At 43.1% G+C, this 12795-nt stretch overlaps 1 protein-coding gene across 1 annotated transcript; it reads right to left on the bottom strand.

Annotated features, from left to right (window-relative positions):
* Positions 1–74: 74 nt before the first annotated feature.
* LOC132081038 (acyl-coenzyme A synthetase ACSM4, mitochondrial-like) lies at positions 75–12496 on the bottom strand. The gene is made up of 14 exons (XM_059484522.1): positions 12304–12496; positions 7813–8078; positions 6831–7041; positions 6193–6400; positions 5645–5788; positions 5077–5233; positions 4543–4622; positions 3731–3854; positions 2932–3012; positions 2714–2815; positions 1680–1807; positions 1482–1581; positions 767–886; positions 75–371 (listed from the first exon to the last, which is right to left on the bottom strand). Exons 2-14 carry the CDS (start codon positions 8011–8013, stop codon positions 285–287), a joined length of 1743 nt encoding a protein of 580 aa, XP_059340505.1. The 5' UTR covers positions 8014–8078; positions 12304–12496; the 3' UTR covers positions 75–284.
* Positions 12497–12795: the final 299 nt, after the last annotated feature.

The raw sequence follows: 12795 nt of genomic DNA on the forward strand, positions 1-12795 counted from the left end.
TTTGAGAATGGTGCAGTGGTAGTTATTGACAAGAATATATTATTGTGCTGCTGATAGCCACCACAGGACAAAGATTATTTTTATTAACTTCTCTTTTAATTTTATGTCTCTAAGAGTTGTACTTACACTTTGTTTGAGTATTGTCTACTTTTTCTTCCACAGTTTGTTTTTTGCAATGTTTCCACGTGTTCTAGGTCATAAACATGTGCCATGTTTGATGTCTTATGGCTGGTACAGGTAATAGAATATTTCTCTCCTTGTTTTCCAGATCACTCTTGCTCTTTTTATGCTTTTCCCCACTCTTTGCTCCTTAGAACATTTCTCTGGATTTTCCCAGTGACTGTCTTTGGCAGCTCCTTAACAAACTCCACCTGAAAGGCAAAAATACATCAGTTTAAATTCCCAGCTGAAGGAAAGACACATTTTCATTATGGTTGGGGCTAAAAGGATGGGAAGCTGCAGAGTCAGCATGAAATGCTGACTGAATGCCTTGCCCATTTGAGCTGCTGTGAAAAGCCCAGTACTCCATGAAAGAAAGACTGGGCATCATGAAGCAAAATTTCACCACCATTGCCTCCCCCTGGGTGCATTCGAGCTCACACAGCCAACCCAAGGCTGCAGCTGCAGCAGACCCTGTCATCTACTTTATTTTATCTAACTCTGGTTGGAGTGTTTGTCAGAAAGGTGTTGAAAAGAGCTGAGGTGGGACAAAAAATGCTCAGTTTCAGGTACAATGAGAGAACCTGTCTTTTTGGGCTGTACTTACCTTCCTTGGATACTTGTATGGTGCAGTCACCTTCTTGACATGTTGTTGAAGCTCATCAGCTAATTTTTTTTGATCATGTGATTCATAGAGAGGAGCTAAAACAACAAAAGCTTTGACCACCTGTGCCACAAAAATGAAAGGGTTCCATTAACTTCCAGAGGTGGCAATAAGGGAATACATTTGTTTTGAAAAGTGAATGTCAAAATTCAGAATGCCAAAATTTGATCTTTTTCTTTGTTTTCCTTTTTCATTAGCTGATTACTAGAGAATGCTGTGCTATGAAGGACCCATTCTGGAGCAGGGGATTTTTTTCTTATTTCCCTTTAAGTTATATCCTAATTAAGATGAATATCTTGACTCTGTTGCTCAAAGAAACGTTGCAATGTTGAAAATGTAAAACAAAAACGAAACACTCTGGATGTCACTGCTACACTGCACTAAGTGACAAAACAAGAAATAATCAAAATTTCATTGCTTAGACAAAAACAAGTGTTAATTAGTCTGAAAAGCTAAAATATTTTTCCACATAAAAATGGCAAACAAAGAAATAATTCTGATATTGAAAGTTTGATTAAGATATGGATTTAAAAAAAATTAGCCTATTTTTAAAATATTCAACAGACTGAATTCCAGGGAAGCCTGGTACTTATAAGGAAGTTGATACTTAGTAGAAAGGGTAATTCTTTTAAGGATATTTTTCCCTATTTTGCTTTACCTCCCCTCGCACTGGGTCGGGACTGCTGACCACAGCCGCCTCCACCACTGCTGGGTGCTCTATCAATGCACTCTCCACCTCAAAGGGGCCAATGCGGTACCTGGGGAGCACAGAGACAGCTCAGCCCAGCAGCAGGGACCAGTCCTTGGCCTTGCCAGGCTGCATTTCATCAGGCAGATCCAACAGGAGATGCCTTACCCAGCAGAGTTAATGATATCATCAGCTCTTCCAACAAACCAGATATATCCCTCTTCATCCATAAAGCCTCTGTCTCCAGTGAGATAAAAATCTCCACGCAGAGTGGCAGCAGTTTTCTCTGGATTATCCTGGCAACAATCAAATACTTCAGAAAAGGTACCTGATTATTACTGAAACATCATGCATTTCCTTAGCAGTGATGCAAAAAAATGACAACAATAATTTTTTCAGTTGTTCTCAAAATAAGTGTGTTCAGTACTGTTTCATGTTTTCAACTAAAAAGCCATGTTAATTAGCACTTTGGTGCCTGAAGTGTGTGACAGGTGGAAAAGAGCACGACACACTAAAGAATGTATGTAGAGATTTCTGTTCTAGAGAGAAAAGTTGTGCTCTATCAAAATGCCCATCCATCAAAGCAAATGTGTGACCCACAAAAATGTGTAACCCACTCTGTTCAGGGAGATGATTTATCATTGGAAGTGGTTGCCACAATAACCTCATGTCAAAATAAACTAATTGCCCTTAACTGACAGGATCAAAACTGAAATGAGGTCACCTGCAGGAAAACTTCATTGTTTGCATTGACCTATAGGACCTCTACATCCAGTGTAACCTCTTGGTCACACAAAAAAACACTTTGACAACAGAAGACAGAATGAAAACCAGAAGCTATAGTATTGGTCTTGTAGACGTTTCTTGTCCCTTAGTGAGCAATTACAGTTTACAAGTTGTTGCTTGAGTATGCTACAAATATCCAAATATTATGGGGGTTCAGAAAAGGATTAAAAACATAGATAGCTTATTAATTATGATAGTTCAGTTGCAGGGGAGAATGTCTTTAAGTTTGCCTGGGTCTATGCTTTCTTAAGAATGTCCTGCCCCTCAGCATCACCACACACTGATCAGGCTCAAAATCCTCGAGTAACCCAGTGAGACTTTCTGAGATTCTGCATGGAGTTCTGCTCCTGGCAGACCTTTGCCCTGGGTGTCTCCTGGGTGCCTGAGCAGACACAGGCACAGCAAGTCAGGCTCACCAAGTACTCGGAGAACAGACAGAAGGGCCGTTTGGGCTTCACCCGGACAGCAATGGTGCCCTCTTCTCCTTGAGGCACCACGGCCCCTTGCTCATCTACGATCTGCAGAAAGGACACACACAGCAGGGCTGCTTTGATCAGCTCACAGGAACATCTGCTGCAGCTCAGTGCAGGCCACAGAAGGGACACAGCACTGCCTTACTGTTCTGTCCACATACCTGCACATCATAAGGGGGAACAGGTTTTCCCAAAGAGCCAGGTTTAATTTTCATTCCTTTTACATTGGCACAGATTGCCACCTGCAGAATAGATTTTTAAAATATTTTTTAAAATTGTTGCAATATCTTGTAAATTTTGTTATTGCTTGCATTAGGCATCTTTCCATGAGTTTGTGTGACAAGGGCTAAATGGGGACCAAAGCACTGTGGTTTTTTGAGAACACCAGAGGGGTTGAGAGGCATTTCAGGTCAGACCTGTGAGAGCTTTGTTCTGTTGAGTCTGAGCCAGTGGATTGTCCTGCAAACTCTTGACTTTTATTTTGCAGGACAGCAGATTATTATTACAGATCTTATTTCAATACTGGGACAATTAATTTGGGACCATTTCAAGGGCAAAATGAGAGAAAGCCTGAGATCTAGCTCTTAATAGTTTTGTTAATGTTCACTTACAGAGAAGTCAGGGATGTGAGCTGGTTTAATATTTGCCATTAAAAACTCAGGCCAAATTGGTAGTTGGAGCAAATTATGTGTTCAGGGGTTATTTTGAAGTAAAGATGAGAAAGAGATCTCCTAAAACTTATTTGATGTGAAGTGTCTCTGGCAAGGTTTTTGCAGAGGTCTAAACTATCTAGAATATGCAGCTTGCTGATTCTGGAATTGTATAATCATAATTATACAAAGTCTTTTTTTTTTAATCATGTAAACGATTCTAACCATTTCCATTGATTTATCAAGGACACCATGGCTCTAGTAGTCTTACCTTTGAATGGGTATACTACAAGAAATAATGCAAACGTACTGTTTCACTCTGGCCATATCCTTCATAGATATCCACACCTGTCTGGGCTTTCCACTGGGAAAACACTTCAGGATTGAGAGCTTCCCCTGCAGTTAGACAGTGCTTCAGACTCAGGAACTTGTACCTTGAGAGGAAGAGCAAATGAAATAATTCTCTTAACTCCTAAAATGAGCAGGGAGCAACCTTAACTAAACCGACTTCCTCGGCTTTCCAAGTACACCTAAGACTGAAGGAAAGGCTGAATAGGATGACAGAGCCTGAGCTCTCTGCTAAAACCTGGACTGGCTTTTGGCAGGATGAAAGACCTATGTGACTAGAATGAGTACCTTACCAAGATGTGAAAACCCCTTGCAAACCACTTCTCACAAGCTGGGTATTTTACAGAGTAACAAGTCAGGAAGAACAGCTGCCAAGTAACTCTCAGCATGTGGAACTTCTCTAACTGCTCCATTCATTCTCAAGCATGTGAGCACAACTCCATGGTGCACCAGTAGCTCCCTGATCCAATGCTGCCCAAAACATTGACTTCAATTGAACTGTGAAGCCTAAATTCAGAGGAAGTGATAGCTTAAAAAAAAAATCTCCTTTTTTTCCTCTGTGCTGCCTATTCAAAGAGCCAGTCCTGAAGCCCAGGTAGCCTATGGTGTGGCTAATTCTTCTCACATTTGAAAACAGAGAGTGCCCTTTACTGAGAGCAAGCTTTGCTAATTAGGTTTCTTTGAACTGTAAAAGAGAACTAAGGAACCCAAGGACCTAAGCCTGCAGAGGTGTCCCAGCATTGTACCCCAGCCTCCCTCCCTTCCCTGCTGTACCTGCTCATGTCATGTTGGACCAGCATGCGGTACCCAGTGGGAGCTGTGCAGAAGGTGGTGATGGGATATTTTGAGAGAGTCTAGAAAAACAGGAAATTATTGTGCTGAAAAGAAAGTGTAATGCTGGGCCTGACCTTGTGAATGTGCAGGTGATTAACACAATTTACAGGCTCAAATGTCTGCAAGATAAAAACCCTAAACATGCTGTACCAGGCAGTCCAACTCCTGCACAATATGGAACTTTCTGTTCAACTGAAGTCACTCATGTAAATGAAGGACCAGTGAGAGCAGTAGTTCCAGTTAAGGGTTTTTTGGGGGGGTTTCCAAGGTGTCTGTGTCCCAGGCTCAAGCCTAATTGAGATAGGGAACACTACTACAACTTTTCCAGTATTCTTGGGAAAGTCAAGGTTTCTGCCCCACACAAGAGGCCAATGTTGAGGAGAATCATCCAGCTGAGTGGTTTTGAAAAAGAGCTGGGAAGAGGAATAGGCATTCTGGTACCTTTGGATTGCTTGGGAGGCGGGGATTACTCACAGTTCCAATAATTTCTGGTTGAAACACTGGCATATGGTGTATAAAGACACAGGCTCCACAGATCCATGGTGAAAAAACACTGCAGTAGGCTGATTTTACCCAGCCAGTATCAGAGGTATTCCACATGATATCTGAAGGACCCAAGCCCAGCCAACGCCTGATGAAAAAGCAGAGATGAAAAAGACGTTCAGGGAAATCAAATCAGTACCAAGCCACAGATTTAACTTTTAAGGTATAATGAAACAGCCCAAGGTTGCTTTGGTTCTCAGGGAAGGTTGACCCAACATGAGAGCACTTGACTTCCTCTGGTGTGCTTGTAGGGTCACTCTCCTTATTGCTCCTCTGCTTTCAGCCCTGCAAGTGACACAACTCTGCACATAATGAGCTCACCTGGGACTTCAAGAAGGTTTTAATAACAAGGGTTTTACCATGAGAGAGGAAAGATGAAGAAGCTGCAAATCCTACAGTGACGAAATGCCTACATTTACTGGAATGTTATGGTCTCGGTTCAGTTTAGTGCTGATCACAGCACTTAATCAGGACCCTGGGGGGAACTGCAAGGTAATACCTGCCAGTGGTTACAAATCCAATGCCGTAACTGCAGTAGGAATGCAGCACCATTTTTGGGAAGCCTGTAGTTCCGCTGGTAAAATACACAGTCATTGGGTCGTTACTCCTCGTCTTCGTACATATATGTTCAGCAGATGCAGCCCTTCAGAAGAAATTATGTATTCTGGTCACTGCATGCAGTTTTCCTCCAAGGAAGTAGTATTTTTAATGTTTAGGAGATCAACAGGAAAGCTGCCTCAAATTATATGATCTTGCTAAATCCAGTATATATATCACAGGGATAAGTAAGAGAATACATTTTGCCTGTCACATCTACTCTGAATCACAAGGGTGAAGAGCAAGAAGAAGCTGAAGGACCTGAACTTGGGTCCCAAAACCTGGGTTGCATGAAGATGTACTTAATGCAGTGTAATCACAGTGCTGCAAGTTGACAGAAAAGTAACTTATTTGTATTTTGAAAATTACCCCCACAACTCAGCAATGTCACCTGAATGATACAGCTCCCAAAACCTCAAAGAACTGGAAAGAAAAGAGCTGGATACTCACGCAAGGAGTTCTTTGAAGTTCAGCCACCCATCCCTGCTCCCCTGGCCTACAATGAGTTTGGTTTTCAGGAACTGGGTGTCAGACAGGACAGATTCCACTACAGGTGCCAGGGCATCATTGGTAACAATGCACTTGGCCTTTGAAGCCTGGAGTCGGTATAAGATGTCTTTGGCAGTTAGTTGGGTTGTTCCTGGAAAAAAGACAATTCCTGGAGAAAAACAAGAGGCAATTGAGAAAACTCAGCATTTTCCAAAATGACTTGATTATGTCTCTCTGTTGATGCTGATTTTATCCATCATGGATGTTTATCAGTTTAAAAGCAGAGCAAAACAGATCTATTGAATTATTAATGACTCCAAGTTCTTCCATGATAAATTCAGCTCCCTTCCAATGTATGTGGCCAAGTGTGGCCTTTGGTTGCAGCCATTCAGCCCTCACTGGCTGAATTCACTGATTTTGACTGGACCATGTCTGTGCTTCCTGTGTGGGTGCAGGCAATTCTCCCTCTAGCCAAAAGAGCAGCTGTAGAGGCCCCAACAGAATATTCCTGCTTGCATTTTCTTCACCCTCATCTAATAGATGGCTTGTAGGCTCTGTTTGCTTTCTGTCGGCAGCCACCGAGTCCGTGAGTCACTCACCTGCTCGTATGCAGGCCACGTTCAGGAGCCACCACTCAGGAACACGAGGCAGAATTGCCACAATTCTGTCTCCTCTCTGCAAACCACAGGCCTCAGAAAGGACATTGGCTGCCTTCTTGGACAGAGAGCCCAACTCCTCAAAGCTCCACTTCACCTCCTCTCCCTTATCACTGACCCACCAAAAAGCTGGATTTGCTGGTTTTCTTCCCGCCTTCAAAACATAAGAAGACATAATAATAAGAAAAACTTTTAAAAGTTTCACTTCAATACAAAATAATGCTTCACTAAGCAAATCATCCCTGGCAATCACTCTCTTAGGGTGACACCTGTATTTCTGATAACCAAAAGAAAATAATGCTTTCCATTCTGCAGCTGATACTGCCTAGTACCCATGAGGAAAATGGATTTGTATCATCTGACATTCTTTCCACTTTCTCCTCATTTAGTCTGGAATGGAGTCAATTCCCTTACTATGTCCTGGTAAAGTGTGTGGTTTATGAATTTAGGATCAGGGCAGTATTGATAACACACTGATGCTTTAGTTGTTGCTAAGCAGTGCTTACTGTAAGTCAAGGACTTTCCAGTTTCCCACACTCAGCTGCACAAGAAGCTGGGAGAGATCGTGGACAGGACAGCTGACCTGAACTGCCTGAAGGGATATCCCACATCACAGGAGGTCCTGCTCAGTTTACAACCTGGGAGGAAGTTTGCTGGGAGGTGTTTGGGGATGGGCTGGGCATCAACCAGTGGACAGTGAGCTAGGACTGCTACTAATATGATGATGATTATTATTATATTTCAATTCTTAAACGGTTCTTTCCTCAACTCATGGGTTTTACCTTTTTTCCTCCTGTTTCTCCTCCCCATCCCGCTGGATGTGTGTGGATGTGTGTGTGTGATATCCAGGGGCTCTGTGGTTCTCAGTTGACAGTTGGGGTTAAAATCACAATTCAATGTCTATAAAATAAAAGACAAATTCTACCTTTTCCAGTTGTGTCCACTTATCTAAGACATCACTTGCAAAGTTGAAATATTCTGGCACTTCCTTTTCACCCTGGATTATAGATTCAAAATGGGAAGCTATCGAAGATGTAAGAAGCCTGTTGTTTCCATGGAATGTTCTGGAAGGTGACCTGAGAATCCACAAACACTGAGGAATCCAGGATTTAAGAAATGTCCTCATGATAAATGATATTTTATCAGATGATGAGGGGAAGGAATCAGGTGTACATCTAAGGAATCAGTCACCTGGAATGAAAGAAAAGACATTAAGCGAATCCAGTTATTGGATGCTGTCCCATGTACGATGTCGGATAAACGAATGCAAACCATTGTGAATAAATAGGTTGCTTACACACATCCTCATTTTATATCATGTTACCTGTATTTTTGTGACGTGAATATTTAACATTATGCTATATAGAAGGAATAAGCAGAGTCACCTTGAGTTTAATAAAATTAGCGGAGTTGTTGCTATGAATCCTGCAACAAAAACAACAACTGTGGAATCTCATCCAGCTGGAAAAAATGGTGGCTTAACCTCAGTCGCATAGGCAGGGGGCATCAGCCTGAGGCCATGGGAAACAGGACACTGAAAAAAACTTCTCATGGCAAGAAGAGTGGGGTCATGGGAACCAATATGTTAACAGATCTATCCTATTTTTGATCAGGTTTCTGGTTCTTGTTCTCAGTTGCTTCAGTACCTTTTACAAATAAGGTCATGTTCTGAGTTCACATTCCTGACTGGATCCTTGCCCTTAGAAGATCCCTATACCTTGTAATATTTGCCACACCCCCTCCCCCCCATCTTTGGACCATGTCCCCAGACTCTGCAGTTTCCATGTTTGTTTTTTTACTAATAAAGTTTTTCTTGCGGGATTTTTTTTTGGCAAGACCATCATTCCCGTCCCTTTTTTTGTCAGTTTCCTGGGCCAAGTTGAACTACGGGTTACAGTGAGTGAAAACTACAATGACTGGCGCCCAAACAGGGACCTCATATTGAGGGATCCTCTGTTTGTTTTCACTGGGTTTTACCAGTCATAAGGACCTTTTATTTTCTCTGCTGTGGATTAAATCAGCAGGCCTGACATGGTTACAAGCAACCCTCGGAGTCAGATCTTTTGGATGCCTGCCAGAAAAAGCAGGTAAGTAGAGAAAAGAGACACATTCCTGCTGCTCCTAGCCCAGCCCGGTGGGCATACCCCACCTAATCCCGATTATTATGGGAATAAGACTGTCAAGACTAGACAGGGACAAATACAATAACTCTAAATTTTTCTGGGCGGTCCACAGAAGAAAGGCCAAAAATCAGGAGCTGAAACCCTCTAAATTGGGTGTTTCGGAACTTCCTGGCAACTGTAGCCAGTAGCGCTGTGCCCGGCTCTGCCGCAGCCAGGGCCCTGCTCTCACCCGCCCACAGGGCCCTGCCCAGCCCGGCCGCTTGTGCCTCCCCGGCTGCAGCCCCGGCTCGGCCCCGTGCAGTGCTGCACAACACGGCACGGACTGTGGAATCTTCTCTGTGGGATTTTGGAATTTTGTGGGCGTCACGCTTTATGACCAAGCTACCGAGGGGGACCGTCTCGTGGTGTGCCTGCTTTCTGTGTGATTCTCAGAACGCTCAAAGCCAAAGAGCAGCAACTGCCGGCGCTCGGCCCCTCCCTGGCCTTGCTGGTGTGGCAGGAATCCGGGGGGTCCGGGGCCACTTCCCTCTGCAGGATCCCTTCCCAAACCGAGACTGCTTTTAACTCCCTCACCCTGGGGATGGAACGCCAGGGTGCAACCTGTCCCAGACACAGAAGCAGTGCAAATCGCAACCCCTGCCCCTTCGTGTTCCTTCCCCTGTCCTCCCGCAGACTGCCCTAGAATGGAACTCGACACAAGTTACTCAGCTATCCTGCATTCCCTTCTGCGTCCTCTGCTTGGGATCCCTCTCGGATTCCCCCTGCCTTTCCTGCTCCTCACCACCCCAGCCTCTCTCCTGTCCATCTGAATATCGTGTTGTATTACCTGCTAACCACCCTGCTAACGTCTATGCCACCAGAGGCACCATGCTGCCTCAACGGTCCCCCTTCAACTGCACCCCACGGCTCCTGACTACAACTCCCAGCATGCCCCGGGCCACGCCCCTCCTGGGCAGCCAGAGCCACGCCCACCGTGCTCCCCGAAGCGCTGCTCTCCAACACGGCCGTGGCAATGTCCCCATGGCTGTGCCTGCGCCAGAGCACCAGCTCTGCCTTTACCCTTCCAGCAATAACAACACTGTGCTTGCATCCTCCGCCCTCCTCAGAGGAAAACCTAATCCCTTCTAGAGCCAGTGATTCCACTGATCCGTGGCAGAAGAGCCAGACTAGTATGGTAAAGGACAGAAGGGGAAGAGCTGGTCCTAGATGGGAACCTCGAGCCTACAGGGAAATACAAAGACTGTAAGGCTGCCGAAAGCTATGGACAGGCTTCTCCTTTCTTCAGCAGTCGAATGCAAGCTATTTTCACTGCATATCTTTTAACCCCTCATGACATACAGCACGTGATGACCGTGCTGCTGTCTCCGGCTGAATTCACCCTGTGGGAAAGGGGGTGGAAGAGATTGTTACATCAATTGTTTCGTGTTAAATCAGTTGTTGCTTTACAGTGCTGAGGACCAGGCACAGGCAATGCTAACACTAGAACACTCAGCTGGGGAGGGAGCTCATACCCAGAACCCAAGATTAGGCTGCAAACCTCCCAAAGCCAGTGCCTGATGATATTAAAAATGCAGCAAGGAAAGCACTCATGCAAATGCCTGATGGTAACACACCTGCTCCAGACTTTGTAGATATAAAGCAAAAGCCTAGTAAACCTAAGCCTAAATGCATAAAGGTAAAGTTCTGGCACCCCTTCACCAGAATCATCCACAAGCAGTTGTTTATCATTATATGGATAATATACTTATTGCAGCTAAAAATGATCCATCTTTACATTCAACTTTGAAAGTCACCATCACAGCCACCCAACAAGCTGGACTGACCATTACAGAGGAAAAGATACAGCAAAAATCACCCAAGAAATATTTGGGACTTAAAATTCTCTCTCAGACTGTTACAAACCATTAATTAGGTTAAACATTTGATAAAGATCATTAATAAAAATTTAGTCCTGTTGTTTATTTTTTTACATGACTTTTTAATTTGGTAGCTGATTCTGCTTATTTCACAGGTATTGTTGAGGGAGCTGAAAATTCATTCCTGGAGACAGTTACTAATGACCAGTTATACTCCTTGCTTAAAACTTTAATTTTTATCCTTTCTCAGGAACAGCATCCCTATTTTGTCATGTATGTAGATTGTCATTCTTCTCTGCCAGGATTCCTAACAGAAGGTAATAAACAAACTAACACACGATGTCACTACATGCCCTGACTGCCAGAAATATTCTCTGCTGTCTCTTGGGGCAGGAGAAAATCCTAGAGGGGTTCACAATTTACAGATTTGGCAAAGACTGTGACCCATTATGTGTCTTTTGGTTGCTTCAAATGTATACATGTTTCCACAGAAGATTCTCAGGAGCAATCTTTGCCTCTGCTCACAAAAGTGAAAGAGCAAAAGATGTTATTAAACATTTCCTACAAGGAAATTTCATCTCTAGGAATCCCACAGGAACCAAAAAAACAGATCATGGGCCTGCCTATGTCTTTTACCCCTTGTCCCATGTCTTCACTTGTAGCTGTTTATTCTCACATCTTTGATGCACAGATTTCAGCATTGGTGACAGTTGATTCCTCAAGAAAAGTTACTTATTTAACATTGGAACTACTGCCTTTTTCCTTAGCAGAACCTTATACAGGTTAATTTAACCTTATTATTCTGCCCATCAGGCAAATGAGTTCAAATACCCAGAATTTAACACAATTTAATCTTTTCAGTGGTGTCTGCCAACATAAATAGTCTGGATGCAGATTTCCCCCCAGAGAGATATTTTGTCAAAAGCAGCAGAAATTCTTGGTGTTCTCCACAATCCTTGGACATTGTGCAGAGAACCACTTGTAAACAATCCTTAATCACTTAGGCAGATGTTTCTCCTTTCTCAGTCTGCTCTAATTCTCTGATTTAGCTGTAACTTGCCTATTCCAGAGCATTAGAATGACAAAATCTACACAATAGCCTATGAGAGGAAGAGGAGGGACATAAAATATTTAGGAATATTTAGGGAAATGATATTCAAGACTGACAAGATGAAACACATTTGGAGTTTGAGATTCCCGAGTGCTGTACAAAAACATCCTCCAAGAATACTGTGAGAACATTCCAGTTTTTAGCACTTTCTCAACTGCAAATGTAGAGGTGAAAATGAATACAGGAAACTGAGGAAAAGAACCAGTAATGGCAAAGTTCTCCGAATGAGGAGTGAGACTCAAAAATGATTACTCCTGATTTAATACCATTTGCTTTGCTCAGTGATCATCAACACGAAGAGTGCAGATAAATAACACTTTCCTCACCTTTCTGCTGTGGACAGGAGTGATCAGGAGCTGCAGGGGGAGATCCTCTTCATTCATTTCACTCACCTGCTAGGACATGTTTCCCATAAGAGGCACTGTAAGATCAGCTGTTCCCTGGAGATGTGAAACCTGGAAACTCCTTCATAAAGGTTTTGGAGTGAAACCCCTCTGACTTTACTTCTTCTGAAATAATGAGAACAGAATGTGGAACAAAACAGACCAAGCAGCAGAATTCTTTCTGTGGAGTAACTTTTTTTTCTTGTAATCATTTACACCATTGTTATTTGTGTGTCATTTGCACCTTAACCTAAAGCATTTTGGGTCTTCTTTTGCCTCAACTTTAACCATTTAAGTACATCACAATTCATCATGATGAAGAGAAGAATGAAAAAGAGATGCATTTTCCCTTCCACACTGAAAGAATTTGAGAATGTTACAGTGGTAGGTTTTGGATGTTAATTATTTGCTGATACTCACCTCAGGACAAACATA

Source organism: Ammospiza nelsoni, chromosome 17 (assembly GCF_027579445.1).
Source record: "Ammospiza nelsoni isolate bAmmNel1 chromosome 17, bAmmNel1.pri, whole genome shotgun sequence".
Classification (NCBI taxonomy): Eukaryota; Metazoa; Chordata; class Aves; order Passeriformes; family Passerellidae; genus Ammospiza; species Ammospiza nelsoni.

Bases quoted from the DNA above. Each gene is read 5' to 3' on its own strand.
- LOC132081038 (XM_059484522.1), bottom strand. From the start codon at position 8,013: ATGAGGACATTTCTTAAATCCTGGATTCCTCAGTGTTTGTGGATTCTC. The intron at 5,789-6,192 runs GTGAGTATCCAG...TTTCTTCTGAAG, and splicing joins AACTTCAAAGAACTCCTTGC to GGCTGCATCTGCTGAACATA. The intron at 1,808-2,713 runs GTGAGCCTGACT...GATTGTTGCCAG, and splicing joins GTCTGTTCTCCGAGTACTTG to GATAATCCAGAGAAAACTGC.